Raw genomic sequence first — 17,782 nt, 5'->3', positions numbered from 1 at the left:
CTTTCTCAGTAGTCCAGCTAGGACTGCCATGCATCATATCGAGCATCACACCAGCTGGCTTATTTACTGGTAACATTCTGTTAACATCACGTTCCAGCGACATCATTGGCTTTCACAGAATTTACAATATTTAGAGAATTACCCATTTTCGAGCAACTTTTATATTACCATTATTTGACATAAATATTCTAGCTAACTCATTCCTATTGCCAGCGTTTTGCCCCAGTATGACAATTTGTGTTCATCAGTTGGTAACTAGCACACCTGCACTAGCCATGCGTCTTGGTAGGTGTTAACCTTTTTATGTTCACCAGTATTCTGACGTAGACTTTTTAAACAAATATTACCAATATATATTATTTACAGTCTAATTTTTTTCATAGAGATCTATCGATGCTAAGTCTCCGAGGTTTCATGACTTGTGGTAGGTGTGCTAGTTACCACCTAATGAGCTCAAATTGGCACACTGGGGTGAAACTTTGGCAACAGGAATGAGTTAGCTGGAAAATTTTTCATGTCCAATAATGCACCACTTACATTGGAATTATAAATTTACTCACTCAGGACAAATATTTCAGGTTACCTATGGGAATGAGTTAACAACCAAGAATGAGTTGGCTGGAAAATTTATAATGTCCAATAACGGACCATTATATTGGTATTATAAATTCACTCATTCAGGACAAATATTTTAGGTTCCCTATGGGAATCAACATCTACATCACTACTGAACTTAACAAAAATGATCACATACCTTAATAATCGTTAATCACAACCAGCATAAGACAGGAATATCAGTTATTCATGTCGAAGCTTGCATTTTGGGCATGTTACATGCCCGTTCATTGTCTGGTGCCAATGTCCTACCTCTCCACAGTAGCTGCAGGTGGGTCGAGATCTCTTCATTGGGGTGAATTTTCTTGGAGTTGGTGGTTTTCCTTTCTGAACCTTACTTGTTTCTAAGGCGTTACACTTTTTGCACAAGATGATGATATAATTATTGGCAGAGGAGGTTCCAGTAGATTTTGACTTGAGGTGGTTAGTGATGGTGTTGTTGGAACAGGGAAAGATGTTACAGCAGGACATGGTATATCTTTCTTATCTTGTGATATGAAGGGTCTATTTTTTTCATGGAGACACATCTGTCTATCGATGCTAAGTCCTTGAGGTTTATTGACTTGCGGAAGGTCACTGAAGTCAGGCGGTGGATCTTCTGGAAGGATGGTGTAGGGTACATTGTCAGACACTATGGATTTCTTTGTCAACATTACACCAGGGTGCTCTTTCATATACACAAAGTGATGTATCTGGGTTATTTGTGGAATGTTTTTCATTCCAACACAGAACTTGTTTTGCCAGTCATATGCAGGAATTGTTACATTTCCAGATTCTGTGCCAACAGTGACAGGAATAATAGAGCTAGAAACAGGACAACTTTTACGGGCGACATTAAGCAGTTCGGTGGGCAATGCAGCGAGATCCGCAGCTAAAAGTTGCTTGCTCAGCGTGGAACGTGGATATGTCCACCTAATCAAAGTTTTTTCCTCAGTTGCCTGCCTGCAGATGTTTACTTTGTTTTCATCAACATGTTCTGGATGAGTCTGCCTCTGATGTGAATTTCTTCAACTATGTTCTTTCAATACCAATGTGTCATCTACGAGTTGCATCATGAAGAACACATCTTACCTCCGGGCAAGAACGACCTAAGGCCTAATTGCCTCGCCGCTGAAGCTTTAGCTCGTCACTTACTCGTCCCTTTGATGCAATAATATTGCTGTAGAAGGGATTTCTGGAGTTATGATGCTATATAAACAGACTTCTCTGATAACGCCTTAGAACTGTGACCCAATTTATAATGCTTAGTCTTGAGTTCTTCCTTCAAGACAGGCGTGTGTGTTTACCGCGAATCATGTGAAAGTTAGGCAGCATTTATTATCATCCGCATGTTTTCCGTAGTATAGGCAGAAGTAATGATTTCCTTCTAAACTGCAGGGACGAGGGTTTGATTGTATTATTTTTCTTACATTTTTCCGTTAAAATGCCTGAAAGGAATTACCGACCCCCACCGTTAGAGGAGGATGATTTACGGGCCATGATAAACGAAATGCTGAAATTTAATGGGGAGGATAGCGATCCTACAGAAGTAAGTTCTGCTGAGGGGGAATTCATAAGTGACAGGAATTTACCTGGAATAAGTAATACAGGCTTGAATGTACAGGGTTCGGGCCCAGCTAATGCGAATGTTCTGCAGTCGCAAAAGAGACAACACACGTTGGATTCCAGTTCAAGTAGTGATCGTGATAGTGACAGTAGTGATGATAATACTGATAATATTCCAACCAGTGCAGCTTCTTTGTCAATCTGGAACTGAAAATGAACAAAGAAGATCCCGCTTTGATCCAAAATTCCACCATGGTGTAAAGGGAGAGTTTTAGGGAAAAGAAAACTGAGCAAAATATTTGCTTTATTTCTTGATGATGAGATATGCCAGAACATAGCTGAACAGACAAATCTTAATGCCCAGCAGAAAATCGCACATAAAACCCAGCTTAGTAAGATGAAATGAAGAAGTTGAGACCAAGACTGGCTTTCGACAAATAAGGACGAGATAAAGCTTCTTATGGGCATATTCCTGCTACAAGGTATTGTACAGGAAGCTAAATTAGGGCATTGTTTTTCTCACAATCCCTTTTGGCCATGTTTTTTTTCTATGAGCTGATGACAGAGAAGAGGTTTTTCCTCCTCCTCAGCTTTTTACATTTCTCTGATAATGAGGCATATAATGGACAAATTCCTCTCAAAATTTACAAGATAAAGCCAGTATTTGGCCACCAGGTAGCAAAACTTTTGGAAGTTTATACCCTTGATGGCAAAGTATGAGTTGATGAGAGCCTCTTCTTATGGAAAGGGCAGCTAGGGTTCAAGGATTACATACCAAAAAAACTATCATGCTTCGGAATGGAATCATACAAATTATGCGAAGCCGGGACGGGGTACATATGTAACATGATCTGGTATAATGGAAAAGAACACAAAGCTTCTCTCCGAGGTTCTCGGAGTAGATATATAGAATATTTCAAAGCCTTCAAAGATTGTGTTTATGTTGGCTGAGAACATTTTGAATCAGGGGTATCTTATCGGCATGGACAATTATTACAGCAGTCGAGAACTTTTTGATCCTCTGAACCAATTCAATACAGGTGCCATTGGCACTGTACGAAATAATCAAAAGGAACCCCCGAAAGAAGTTATGAAATGGAATCTCAAGAAAGGAGAAGTATCCGTTTCGTACCAGAAAAAGTTGATGGCTCTCAAGTAGAGGGTTAAGAGGGAAGTCTGTATACTGAGTAGCATCCACGACAGTGAACTGAAGAGGGTCTCGGATAGAAAAGGGGGGACGAAACAGAAAACCCTTGTACGCATTGATTATAATGATGAGGGGGGCGGGTGTCGACCTACCTGATCAATACAATGTTACTTATGCCCCTACAAGAAAGAGACTGAAGAAATATCACCAGGAAATATTTAGACATTTACTGGATCTAATGGTGTTTGACTTCTTCATAATACACAGGAAGAATGCAGGAAAGTACACTAATCTGCAGTTCAGAATGCATCTTGTCGAAGAAATTCTGGACAGTCATACAGGATCAAGTCCTCAGGAGGCATTTCCTGTGCGAATTGTACGGGCACATCCTCCAGGTCCGTCTGCGACATTCACGGATAGACATTTTCCTGAAATGAATCCCCCTTCTACGTCAGGTAAAAAGAAGCATGAAAGCAAGAGTTGTGTGGTGTGTGCTTCTTAAAAGGAAAGGCGCAACACAATCTTTATGTGTCCGGATTGCAGAGTGCCCGTGTCCCCCTCCCTGCTTCCATGTGTATCACACTCAACAACTGTAAAACACATAACGCTGTGAAGACTGTAAATATTATCTGTAATGTAGTGTAGTGTATATAGTCTCTGTGTGTCTGTTATAAACTATAGGTATATAAACTGGATCCAACAAAATTGCTAACCAACATAACAGAAAATGTCGTGAGTATTATAATTATATATATTATAATTATAATTATAATTATAATTATATATATTATAATTATATAATTTATTCTATTCTCAATCTTTTAAGTGTATTTGTAAATCTACAATTTAAAAGTACAAAATGTTTCTTTCCAGGCAGACATTGTTAATAAACTGCTTAAAATATTTAGGTATAATTTAATGTATAAACGAAAACCACAGTTTTGCTGTTAGGAAGAAAAGAGCTCAGTATTATAGTGTAAAATCACTTAGTACGTTCTTGCATAAAGTATTGAAAAGTTAAAATATTACGATTTTTCAATGCTAAAATACACTATATTCAAGTAAATATTCCCGTTAGAGCAGTTTAATTTTGTTTTTAAGCAAATAATTAAATATTTTCTTCAATCATGGAAATTGCTCTCCACCTAGGAGTGAGCCGGAATGTACTGGGTTTATTACATCTTCAATAACTGCACTTTCATTTTTCAGGAATGCTCTCTTCAAACAACCAAAATACAAATTAGGTTGCAATTTTGTGTGTCACACCGGAAAAAATTAAATTTTGCAACTGCTATTCTCTCCTGTCATAAATCTTTACATGAGGTATTAAGATGTTTTTATTTTGCCCAACACAGTTATCAGCATGGAATTCCAAATGTTCCTCACCTATTGAAAAATTTTCCAAGAAGTGATGTACATGGGATAAGACAGTATTGTTATGAAAAAAACTCCATCTGTTTCATTACTCTAATTTATTTCAGGATGATCCAATAAATGCACACACACACTAACACATATTTGAACACACAAATCTAATCAGTTATGAATGGCCACACTTAATATTTTAAAGTCTATTTACAAGTCCCTCTTCCTTATGGCACCGCAGGCGGTCTGGTGCGTTGTTACCTGGGGGGTCCGCTAATCCTTAATTTCACTTCCCCATGTCCAGTCAACTCATACAGCAGCTGTGTGTAGACCACAGGATTTGAACACAGTGCCACTGACTACACAACACATGATGACTGTTCGTTAGTTCAACTCAACAGACAGTCCAGTAATTCACACAGTAATTTATTTTTCGTTATATTTCGTGTGGCTATTTCTAGCCGAGTACAGCCCTTGTAAGGCAGACCCTCCGATGAGGGTGGGCGGCATCTGCCATGTGTAGGTAATTGAGTGTTATTGTGGTAGAGGATAGATTCACACAGTCACATGCAGTGAACAACTAAACAGTTCCGCAGTATTCAACAGCAGGACAATACCCACAACAGCGAACATTAACACAAGTCCATTTATCCTCGCACTCGCGATAGCGGGTTTCCTTGCTGGTCGTGGCGATTCTCACTCCATAGAAATACGAGGGCGGTTTGAAAAGTTCTCTAAATCACCACTAGATGTCAGTGTTAGAGCAACGAGGTTCCCGCGCAATAATCACGCGTCCTTGGTGAGTGAACACAAGGCGCATCAGTGCTCTAGCTGCAGGAGTGTGGTAGTGACGACTCTTTGTTGTTGTTCCCGCGTTGTGACTTGTGACAATGGAAAAAACTGAGATTTGAGCAGTGATTAAATACTTTGTAAAGAAAGGTGTGAAAGCAAAGGAAATTCATGCCGACTTTCAGAACACACTGGGGGACTCTGCTCCTTCATTTTCAACTGTTGCCAAGTGGACCAGCGAGTTTAAATTTGGTTGGGAGAGCTTGGATGATGATCCGCATAGTGGACGGCCGAAAAGTGTTACGACCCCAGAATTTATCGCAAAAGTGCATATAATGGTCATGGAGGATCGTCGACTGAAAGTGCGGGAGATTGCTGAAGCTGTAAGGATGTCTTCTGAATGGGTATATTATATTTTAACCTAAGAATTGGGTATGAAAAAATTATCCGCAAGATGGGTGCCACGGCTCTTGACATTCGACAATAAACACACCAGATTGGAAATGTCCGAACAAAGTCTGGTCCGTTTTTGGTACAACCAACAAGATTTTTTGCGGCTGTTTGTGACTACAGATGAAACTTGGGTCCACTACTATACCCCAGACACAAAACAGCAGTCAAAGCAGTGGAAACATGGTGATTTACCACTACCAAAGAAAGCAAAGGCAGTGCGTTCGGCCGGAAAGGTCATGGCCTCAGTTTTCTGGGATGCAAAAGGCATTCTGCTGATAGATTATATTCCTACTGGCCAAACAATTATGGAGCAATATTACACAAACCTCCTAGACCAACTATAGGAAAAAATATGCGAAACAAGGCCTGGTTTGGCAAGGAAAAAGGTCATCTTTCATCAGAACAACGCTCCGCCGCACACAAGTGTTATTGCCATGGCAAAACTTCATGAACTGAGGTATGAATTGTTGCCACATCCACCTTATTCACCTACTTTGGCACCATCAGACTTTCATCTATTCCCCAAGCTGAAAATTTTCCTCGGTGGATGGAGATTTTCTACAAGGGAAGAACTGACAGCCGAATTGGAGAGGTATTTTGCAGGCCCGGAGGACTCTCATTTTCGAGATGGGATCAAGGCATTGGAACATCGCTGGACCAAATGCATTAGTCTACAGGGAGACTATGTTGAAAAATAAAAGCAGTTCCACCAGGGTAAGATACTTAATTCTAGTACATTCTGAGAACTTTTCAAACCACCTACGTACACAAGCACACAGTTCTCTCAGGTAGTACACGTCTTCTGTTCCATCGTCTCCAGCCCATCTACTTACTGGTCTCTCTGACACCATAACAACAGCCCCTGGTTCAGACCTCGGTGGGACACTAGCGACAGCAAACACCTCTGTCGCCCTCAGCCCAGCCACTGAACCCTAATACACTGAGTCCCTCACTGACTTCACCACAGAGTCCAACACTCACTGACTGTCTGCGGCTATCCTGCCATTTTATAGCTCAGATGACTTCATTCAGAATTTTCGTGAGGTCACTAGAGGCACTATATTCCTGTTGAATCTCCAAGAAACTCACATGTAAGCCGGCCGACGAGAACAATACACGGAAAGGCCAGCCCCATCCTACAAGCTGGCTGGGATATCCCAGATTGTGCGAGTCACCAGCCCCATCCTGGAAGTATTGAAAGGGGCTAACGTAACTGTATTTACTCCTTTAGCCACAACAGAAGCTTCTGGAATAATGTACAAAACAAATTATTTAAGTGGTTCACACGCTACACCAAAGAGACCCACTTTGTAGCCTGTAAGAAAGAAAACGGGTCCAACTTGTTGTGGATCATATGGTAAGTGTATTTGTTGGGAAAAACCAAAACTATAACACATTATGCCTCTGTATGTGTTACAGCTATGTGGTCCAAGAGACAAAGGAGTTTCCAGTTGCCTAATCCCTTTTCTACAATTTTCTATGGTATTTTTATAAGCAGTCCGCTTTGCTTGGATATTTCTCAACCCTCGATAAGCTGGTTTCAGGTTCCCTGCTTCGTCAGGAGGGTGAGCTTCAACATTCGCCATCTTCACAGCTGTTGAATGTTGATAAGGAAAGTGTGGGATAAGAGGGAAGCACAATAAACACATAAGTAATGGAAAGGAATAAACATGAATAGAAATGCATAATTAAAAAATAGACATAACAGGTTAGCATCTGAAGTACCAATCTTCAACTGAGGGAAATTTACTGCACAGTTTTGCTACCAAAGAATAAAATTTAGATGTAAAATTAGGATTCCTGTGGCAGAAATTACTTACCAAATCACATTCATGGGACTGGCCTCGTTCATGTATTGTATGCATCTCCTCCATTCTGATGTTTTAATCAAGTTCTAAGACAAAAAAGTAAAATACACACATAAATGAATGTATTTAGTCCAGTGACAAGCAGCACTTGTGGTAGTGAGTATTGTTTGAAAGGGAAGTATAACTAGGGTAGGTAACCATCTACACTTGAGGAAACCTTGACATCAGAACCCACTAAAATTTAATTATCTTGAACTGAACTTTCATTTAAACTCTTGTTAATTTCACAATATAAGACATATTTATCATAAAGGCATATTTATAATAAAAACTTCTTTTAACCCTGGTATCAAATATAATTAACATACAGATCTCAAGAATTAAACTGAGGTATGTTAGCATACTTTCAAAAACTTTCAGATTAAGAAAGCATTTTTAGGAACATTAATGTTCAGAATATATTTCTGCAATTCTTTTTTATGTTAGTTTTATTATAATGAGATAGGGCAGGGCTAGGACTGGTATGGTACAACCCCAGCATTTGCCTGGTTTGAAAATGGGAAACCATCTTCAAGGCTCTTTACAATGGGGTTCCAAATCATAATCCACCAATCACAAGTAAGACCTCAACCACAAAACCTATTTGTTCAGTAGGTGAGAAGAAATGGAGGTAGATGAATAGGAGAGAGTAATTTATTTGAAGACAGCAATGGTAGTGGTTGTCCCTTTTCTTCATGTTTTCATTTGTGTCCTTGTAGGAAACGTCTTTGCTGTTATGATTATCACCAGGATTCCTTCCTTGTGATTCAGATGAAAGGTACATTAATGAAGAAAATTAATGCATATACATTATCACACCAACAGGAAAGAGTAGGGGAATAAAATAGGACATATTTAACCACAGATGTCATGATGGGCAAGAAATGGGGAAAGGAAAAATTATAATTAAGACACTTATTCACGAGATTGGCCATCCATGGTTTTCATCATAAAATATGCAGGAACAAAAAATACCACAACCTAAATGAAAATTCCATGTCACAATTATGTGAAAAAGTGCGGTAGGTATCACAATACCGAGTATGCAAAAAGAAGCAGGTCCCTGAGGAACTACAGCAAGGAATAAATACACATTATTTTCTAATTACGGTTTATGTACTCACTTTGCACAAATGTATGCTGAATATTCTGAAATAATATTATCATAGCAACAGTTAAAAATACAACTTTTGAGTTGTATCCCACCTCTCAAAACTTAAAATCAGTTAAAATCACCTGGTCTGACGGTTATATTTTAGGGGGCAGCTTGGCATTTTATACACAGACAATCAGTGGAATAAAATATCTGAGGTAGCCAGAAGAGAGTCTTTAGGAGCCAGAAATCTGGGCGAGCAATGGGTAGGAAGAAGTGCCTTTAGGAACCTAAATATCTAAGGACTAATTAGCAAGGTTAAGGTCAGATAAGTGCATTATTTTAAGGTTTGAGCAGGGCCTACCATATGCAAAGGTACATATGCATTGTCCCCTTCCTTCATGAGACTAGTGAGAACATAATTTTTATAGTAAATAGCAATGGGTTGTTTTCCACTTTAAATAAGAGCCCATTCTCTATACATCGAGACCAATATCGTAAGACTGCAGAAAAGGTGTTACATAATGCTCTAAACTAAACAGAATGTGGAGCCAGGCTTCTGGGATACAAACATTATGCGACTCAGGTTCAGTGTACATAGCAATTCTGCCCAAAATTTTGCCTGCAGCGATGTATCAGTGAAAATAGGTTTGAGCTTTAACAAGGGTGTGGGGCAAGTGTTGATGCCTTCATTGTCAGTGACAACCTACAGGCTTTCTTCCCAACCCCATACTGTGGTAGCGGCTTGCAACCCTCTTCTTATCACCTTCTGGAGTTAGTTCAGTTAGTTAGTATTTTTGTAGATTGTTTCAAAGAACTTGGAAATTTACTGAACATCTCCCTTAGTAAATTATTCCATCCTCTATTTCCTCTTCCTATAGAGATATTTGACCCAACTTGTCATCTAGAAATCCAACTTCATTTTCATTTTATGATCTTTCCTGCCTGTAAAAGCTATTTCAATTTATTTGTCTACTAGTGTCATTCAATGCCATGTCTTTCCCAACACCTCAGAACATACAGCTAAGTTCAGCACTCATCACCTTGCTCCCAAGTCTTCCTCACCAAAAGTTAGCAGTATTTCTATCCATCTCACAAATTTGTTGAGGTCTCTTTGCAGTTGATCACAATCCTGCTACTTATTTATTATTCTATACAGTATAACATACAATAAAGCCTTACATGTGATTCCAGTCCTTGACTCAATAGATATAGAGTATCAGAAAATATAAAGATTCAATAATACTGCCTTCACCCTTACGCCTCGTCTGTCGGGAGAGGCCTGACATGACACTGTATCCCCCACCGCTCGTGGGCTGTCTGTTAGCCGACAAAATACACGATGCTATACTGTACTGCTATCTTTTGGTTCAGCGTAGAACTTTGTAAAATCCAGATACTATTTGACAGTCAAGTCAAAAATTCATTATTTAGATGGAAGTGTAGCCATCATCTGTGTCTGGTTCATTCACGAACGTGAAGGCTCAAGCCATAGTAAACAAACATGGTCGCCATCTGCTCTTCTAGTCACATAAAGTATACAATTCAATGTTGTATATGTCAGGAAATTGTACAAAACCCCAGTACTTCTGCACATCTACTCCTCTCTTGCACCCTGGAAGTAAACTGGCAATGGTCGGCTTGTGAACCGTAATCCAAGATGCAGCTGATGCTGACGGCCGGCGCAATTATAAATCAACAGGTACTGATTTCAAGATATCATCGTTTACGGCAGTTTCAGGCTACAAACCACCACAAGGTATGAAATCGGAGATTGAATTAGAATTCTTCAATTGTTTTTTACCAATAACACTGACCTGCGAATTCAAACTTTCTGATCATTGCATGAAGTTTACATAGTGATCTTTTATATTTCAGGCATGCTGATTCCGGAACTGAAGTCAGTTTTTCCCTATCACATCAGCTTTTTCGTGCAAATTCAAAATGAAAATTTGATAAATATGCAACACGCACACATGCAAGATTACTATTATCACATGTAAAAAAACACTTCTTTCTTATTATTTCACCCATTTGAACAATCCTATCTTACACTGGTATAGTTATGAACATAATATAAAAATATGTACTGTATTGTGTTAACAGATCTGTACAAAAACACAGCCAAATGGGCCAGAATTTACCACGCATTAAGCCTCAAAACGTACTGAGGCTCAAATTTTATAATGTTGTACCTTAGTATAAGAAACGTCTTTGCCTTGCTTTTTGTGTGTAAGTAGTAGTTGGACCTTCTCTCTTTAGTAAACAGCAGTGATCTGCCAGCAAATTTCCGTTTTTCCCTTGATATCTGCATTCCATATCCTGTAGATCCTGATGGAATCTTTCTCCTTGCTCTTCGCTCAGCATTCCTAGGTTGTCAGGGAAATAGTCCAGATGTGAATGTAACATGTGCACTTTCAAGCTCACTTTGCAGCCTAAATCTTGGAATGAAACAAGCAATCTATCCACCATTTGCTTGTAGTCTGAATCCTTTGTGTTTCCAAGAATGGTTTTTACCACATTCCAGAATGCTGTCCATGCCGATCGCTCTGCAGCGCACATAACGTCTTCAAAATTAGCATCAGAAAGAAGTTTTCTGATATCTGGACACGTGAAAATACCCTCCTTAATTTTGGAATTACTGATGCCTGGGAATCGATGATGCAGGTACTGAAAGCATTCACGTTCATGGTCTAGGGCCTCAACGAATTGCTTCATAAGCCTTAGTTTGATATGAAGCAGAGGTAACAGTATTTTGCTCCTGTGAACAAGAGTTTCCTGTTTTATGTTTTTTTCGACCCTACAATCCATTGTCTACATGGCCATTCTTTACGAGTCCAGTGATGTAACCTTGCTTGACTGTCTCACACAGAAAGCAGGGTTGCTTTGTGTAAACTCCTTGTAAACCTAACAGAATACCTATCACTTTGAAATCACCATACACTTAACACTTGTATTCCTGGTACTTCAGTTTACAAAACAGCATTTCGATATTTCCATATGTTTCTCGCTTAATAACTGAATGAGCAATGGGAATGGATGCAACTTTGTTTTCATTGTGAAGAAGGACGCACTTCAAACTAGATTTGGAGGCATCGATGAAAAGTCTCCAGTCAATAGGGTCGTACCGTAGTGCTCCTAGTTTTAAGATAACCTCTGGAATGTTGTTGAAGTAAACCAAGGGCCCCTCTTTTCAAAAAGAAGGGTGTAAATTCTTGTTCGCAATGTCTGTACCAGTAGTACATCATCCCTGGTGCCAACGTGTTCCTTTCACGAAGTCTAGACCTGAGTAACTCAACACGATTCCCTTGTAAGGCCAAGATCTTGAACGAAGTCATTTAATGCACTTTGCTTGAACGGTCTCGGTTCTTTTTCAACACATTCAGGGGAGAAATCACAGTCAGAGTTAGTACCTGCCATTTCTGCATCAGATTCAGAAGAGGGACAATCCTGTAAATGTTTTGAACGCTGTGGTACTGGTGTATCAGGGCCATGAGGAATGTGTAAAATTGCAGATCGAATATTGCTTGGATACACAATGTTACCCTTGTTGCTGCTGTTAAATCCCTTCACATTCACAGAACAGAAGTAGCAGCGAGTACTGTGGTCTGGGTGTTCTCGCCACACCATTGGAATAACGAATGACAACACAGTTCGCTTACCGTTCACCCTTTGCCATAACTGCTCTATACAGGTTCTACAAGCCTTATGTGATGCCCACAGCTTGTCTTTGTCTCCATGTTTCAAGCCAAAGTAGGCATAGTAGGCCTTTCTCACGAACTTGGTTATATTGTGCCGCTGACTCATCAGCACGAAACTTCCACATCCGTAGCAGAATGTATCTGGATTGTTCTTGCAACCACGTCGTGACACATTGATAGATGTAAGTTCAATAAAAATATTAACACAGTGTGTCACTCACATATAGAACGCTTATGACAACAAAAATCTATTTTCACTAGCAAGCGAAACACAACTCACAGTGTCATGGATGAAGCACAAGGAAAGAATGACGCCACTCAGCCAAAACCGCGCGTTGCAGGCTATGTTGTACATAGCTGCTGGCTCTACACTCTGAGCGTGATAATAATACAGGACGAGATGGCTGGAGGACATCGAATTAATAAAAGAATAAAAGAATATGGAAATCTAAATTAAAGCAACACTCTTCCTAACAACGTAAGAAGTGCATTAGATGAAATAAACATAATATAGGACTTTTGAGAAAATCTGACGCGATGGGGAAAAATTAACATCGGATCCTGATTCAGGATGCAGAAGTCATCCTAAAAAGTAATACAGGTTGGCAGCACTGAAACCATCGCAGGACAGTATAATCTGTTCAGCAAAATTATTAACAAAACCAACTGGTATGCAATAACAATAGTAATAATATTAAAAATGTGAAATAATATGTTTTAAATTGTACATGTTGCTTTTATTTGCTGCAGGATAGTTCATGTAAATGTTTATATGCCTAAATACAGCATTTAAGAGCACGTGCTATCTCCACAATCATAAAAGATTAATACAGGTCATATAAGATAGAAATTCACACTTAAAATATGAGATAATGTCCATAATTAATTACTTGAATATTTCTGTGAGTGGGCAAGCAATTGGGGTGATTTATATTTGGTTCATGGTCACAAACCAGAACCAAACTGTTAAAAATTATCCAAGTTTAATCTGAAATTGTGAAACCAAAAATTATTTACTGTTAGGGAAGTTTCAAAGTGAGAATCCACAAAGAAAGTTTGGTCAGTGCCAACAGCTTAGTGGTTGCAACTACAGTGTTAGTGCACTTCAAGTTCTAAAAAGCGAGAAGAAAATACAGATTAAGAGTGTACTAGGCTTGCATTCATCTGGGTATGGAAAAGTGCAGTTTGACTGTAGCCAATCAGAAATATCTGTTTCCATCAAAACATGTTACATTAGGTCCAATACAGAAGTAATAAAACAAGTCTGCCTCACGTTAATCTCGTGACTTTTTTGATGGGCATTTTGAGATGTCAGGTGTAACACACATTTCTGAGTTAGCAGTAAGAACAGTATCCAGAAGTATAAACTGTGATACAAGGTTAGATCTTCTGCAGAATAATAAAATAAGTGATTAATATTTTGAAGAACCTCAGAGATGTGGGTTAGTGGTGCCATCAGATTGTTTTATATGTATCTGTGTAAAAATAATAGGAATATTTACTTGTTGGTATCTGAGGACTACAAGGAAGACTATTTGAATTGTAAAAAATTCCCTCTGACCAGAGCTGCTGAAGGAAGAGATCAAAATCAACAGTTCTGGTTTGAATGTGGTCATTGTGGACATGAGAATAATGGTCTGATAGATATTCTATTATCTATATTTTCCAATGTCATGTTAAATAATTTTAGGAGGAGGATAAAGAACAAGAGTTATGCCAGCGGTGAGGATAAACAGTTTAGCTGTCAACACAACACAAAAATTGAGCTTGCATTTGTTTTTCATGCATGTAAAATGTGTATTTTTAACTTTATTGAATGCATTTAGTGATGTATATGGTTCTTAGTATCATTTTATGAAGAGTATGGATATATCATAATCTTCTTCTTCTTTTCCCACACCTGTGGTGTCGCGGATGCGAACTGTGTCATACATGTAGAGTTAGCCCTATTTTACGACCAGATGCTCTTTCTGACACCAACCCTATATGAAGGGATGTAACCATTATTATATATTTCTGTGCTGGTTGGTAGTATGATGTGCTGCCCGAATATGAAGATGAAAGTATTGGGACAAACATCAGCTAGTCCCCAAGGCAGAAGAATTAATCAGACGTGATTAAATTCCCCAATCCGGCCGTGAATCGAGCCCAGGACCCTCTGAACCAAAGGCTTCAGCACTGACCATTCAACCAAGGAGTCGGACATTTATCATAATCATCATGTTGGTCTAAATGTACTGAATGTTGGTGAAACATCATTCAATGTTGGGCACGCCCCCTTTCCTCTCGACCGACGCTTGCTACAGAGGTACACCGTTGCCAAGCGTACCTTCCGGCTTTAACTGTAGATGGCTCTGCTTTAAACGCATCCCATAAGGAGAGTTTAAAAACGTTATTCTTTTGTTTGAACGTTGTGATTTGCCGTGGACTGAGGTAATCAAGAAGAGTAGATTTAATACGAAGTTGAAATTTTAGGGTATGTCAACAATTTTGTTTCTGCTGATGCACATCGTACATTCAAACAACAATCCTCCGGATCCGTCTCTGACGTTTTGCCTTCGGTTAAACCCGCTTAAAATGGTTGACACTTGCTCTGAAGTCCGTGATGGTACTCTATTTGAAACGGTGCATTTCTGGTGACGGAACGACACACAAGAAGACCCTTCATTTACAATTCATTGTGAATATGAGTCCTTTCTTTCTCAATAATACGAGCGTTTAAGAAAGGAGAAAAAAAAAAGACAGGTAATAGCAGAACCTCAACAGGAAATTCGCTCTTTTGATCGTAACTTCGAGAGCAACAAACACTATGCAATGTAAGAGAGTCAGACTGCCGTAACCAAAAATTATTGTTGAAAGTCATACATCATGGTTAAGACTATAAATGTTGAGAAACTGAACACGTTACCCTACATACTAAAATATTACTTACAAAATATCTTTGCTGTGTATTTATATACTGACCTATACATGAAAATCACCCAACTTTCCTAGCCAAGTTGAAAACAGCACATATTTCTCCGAAGCCATTCTTAGAAAACCATCGCGCGACACGCGGTCTTTACTGCATTTGACGCGACTTACGGATAATTGAAATATAACGTAGCAGTTGTTTCGTCACGGCTACGTAATGATAACTGTTACATTAAGGGGATACATTAAAAAATAACTGTGTTAGTGCTATTTCTAGTAATAAAACATAAACTCCTAAAAATGTACACAGGACTCTCTAAACGTTAAATCATGAATACGTTTTTTCAACCATCCCCTCCGTTGTCAACTACTATCGAGGAACAAAAAGCAAACTGCATTTCCATTCATAACCAACCACATTAGTAGGCCAAAACTTCTTCAGAAACTGAATCAGAAATGATGGACGAACTAGAGAGAAACATATTCTGGATATGGTGCTGGTAAAACCAGATGAGTTCTATAGAGGAACTAATAATGTTATTGGTTGTATGTCCCACTAACTACTTCGGTGTTCAGAGACCCCGAGGTGCCGGAATTTTGTCCTGCAGGAGTTCTTTAACGTGCCAGTAAATTATCGACACGAGGCTGACGTAATTGAGCATCAATAAATACCACCGGACTGAGCCAGGATTAAACCTGCCAAGTTGGGCTCTACTGTATGAGCTACTCAGCCCAGCAAAATGATGATGCTTGTTGTTTTAAGGGGCCTAAAATCGAAGGTCGTCGGCCCCACGCCCAGCAAAATATAATTATATAGAGAAAATGAAATGTGAGATAGTATAAGTCAAACTGTTCTTTCATCGTAGTTAAAAGTATGTGCGATAGAAAGGAAGATTGTAAAAGTAGGACTACTAGGCATTGCCATGATTGATAAGAGATGCATGGGGGAGCTGTTGAAAATAATTAGCGGCCGTGCAGTTAGGGCTGCACAGCTGTGAGCTTGCATCCGGGAGATAGTGGGCTGGAGCCCCACTGTCGGCAGCCCCGAAGTGGAGCTGTACACTCGACGTTAGCCCCTGACGGGACGTACTACGGCTCCACTCTGAAGCTTTACCGAAGCCTTACGGAGCAAGCCGAAGCTTTCCGAATGGCGTACGCCGCCATCATGAATCGAGTAGTTCAGATAACTAACTGATCTGAACTGAACTATTCTGAAGAACATTGCTGTAAGTTTATTTTCACCTACTGCAGCTTCACATGGTCAGCACTGTTTCTATTATTTTATGCTCAGAGTATTAGCATATGTGTATATAAACGTGACTCGTGTGTTGAGAAGATATTGGATAGTGCTTTCCGTCTCTGGAGCTCAATGATTTTTACTGTTTGTTGTTATATCTCCGAGTGGTACATGTGATCTACTGCCCGTTGCTTGTGAGAAGATATTGGATAATGCTTTCGGTCTCTGGAGCTCAATGATTGTCACTGTTCTTATATATCCGAGTGGTACATGTGATCTACAACCCGTTTAAAGCAAGCCCAGTCTTTTAAAATGTACAGACTTTATATAAATAAATGTGTAAAAAAATATTTGTGTATTTTTTAATATTATATTTGACGTTTATATTGTATATTTCATCTCAATATTGCATCGAGTATTATAACCTCATATATTGGAATGAATACCTACTTTACCTCAGATACCGATGTACAGTTTGATTAATCAATAAGAATTGCACTAATAATCAGTGATCTGCATTAGGTGCTGTTGCCCAGGTGGCAGATTGTACTTTCACTTTAAGTCTCAACTAATACAGTATAGACCTACGGGATTGATAAAATTAGCCAAAAGATAATTAATTATAGTACAAGGTAGTGAAACTAAGGCTCTGCTTTTATTCCAGTATTGCTGATCTTGATGGGTATATCCATCAGTAGTTGGTGAATTTGCTTGAATCTGTATCAGAAAGTCAGAAGAAAGTGACAATGAGAAGGTTGAATATAATCCCATCAAACTCAGTACCTCTAGGTTATTGAAGAGGTTATGTAATTCCATAGGCGGAACTGACAGTGAGCTGATATTGAAGGGTATTCTTTCTTTTTCTGCCAAGCATGAGATAATAAGATTCAAGCAAATTCGCCAACCACTACCGTAATGGTTATAGGCTATCCTTCAAGATCAACAATACCAAAATACAAGTACAGCCTCAGTTCCACTACCTTGTATTATAATTAATTGATCTTTTGGCTAATGTTATCAATACCATATACTGTATTAATTGAGACTTATAACAGTATTTCTAGTGAAAGTATAATC

At 39.0% G+C, this 17,782-nt stretch overlaps 1 protein-coding gene across 1 annotated transcript in view; it reads right to left on the bottom strand.

The window, feature by feature from the left end:
- The window catches only part of LOC136885094 (uncharacterized), a 41,560-nt gene extending 25,915 nt beyond the window's left edge, over positions 1-15,645 (bottom strand). Inside the window, exons 1-2 of the mRNA XM_067157539.2 lie at positions 15,520-15,645; positions 7,735-7,808 (exon numbers count right to left, since the gene is read on the bottom strand). Coding sequence (XP_067013640.2) covers positions 7,735-7,788 — 54 coding nt within the window. The 5' untranslated portion in view covers positions 7,789-7,808; positions 15,520-15,645. The remainder of the gene's footprint in view (positions 1-7,734; positions 7,809-15,519) is intronic.
- Between the last annotated feature and the right edge of the window lie 2,137 nt (positions 15,646-17,782).

The sequence above is a fragment of the Anabrus simplex genome, chromosome 13 (assembly GCF_040414725.1).
Source record: "Anabrus simplex isolate iqAnaSimp1 chromosome 13, ASM4041472v1, whole genome shotgun sequence".
In the NCBI taxonomy this organism is placed as follows: Eukaryota; Metazoa; Arthropoda; class Insecta; order Orthoptera; family Tettigoniidae; genus Anabrus; species Anabrus simplex.
Note: the sequence above shows the minus strand (reverse complement) of the source record. Positions and strands in the feature narration are given on the sequence as shown.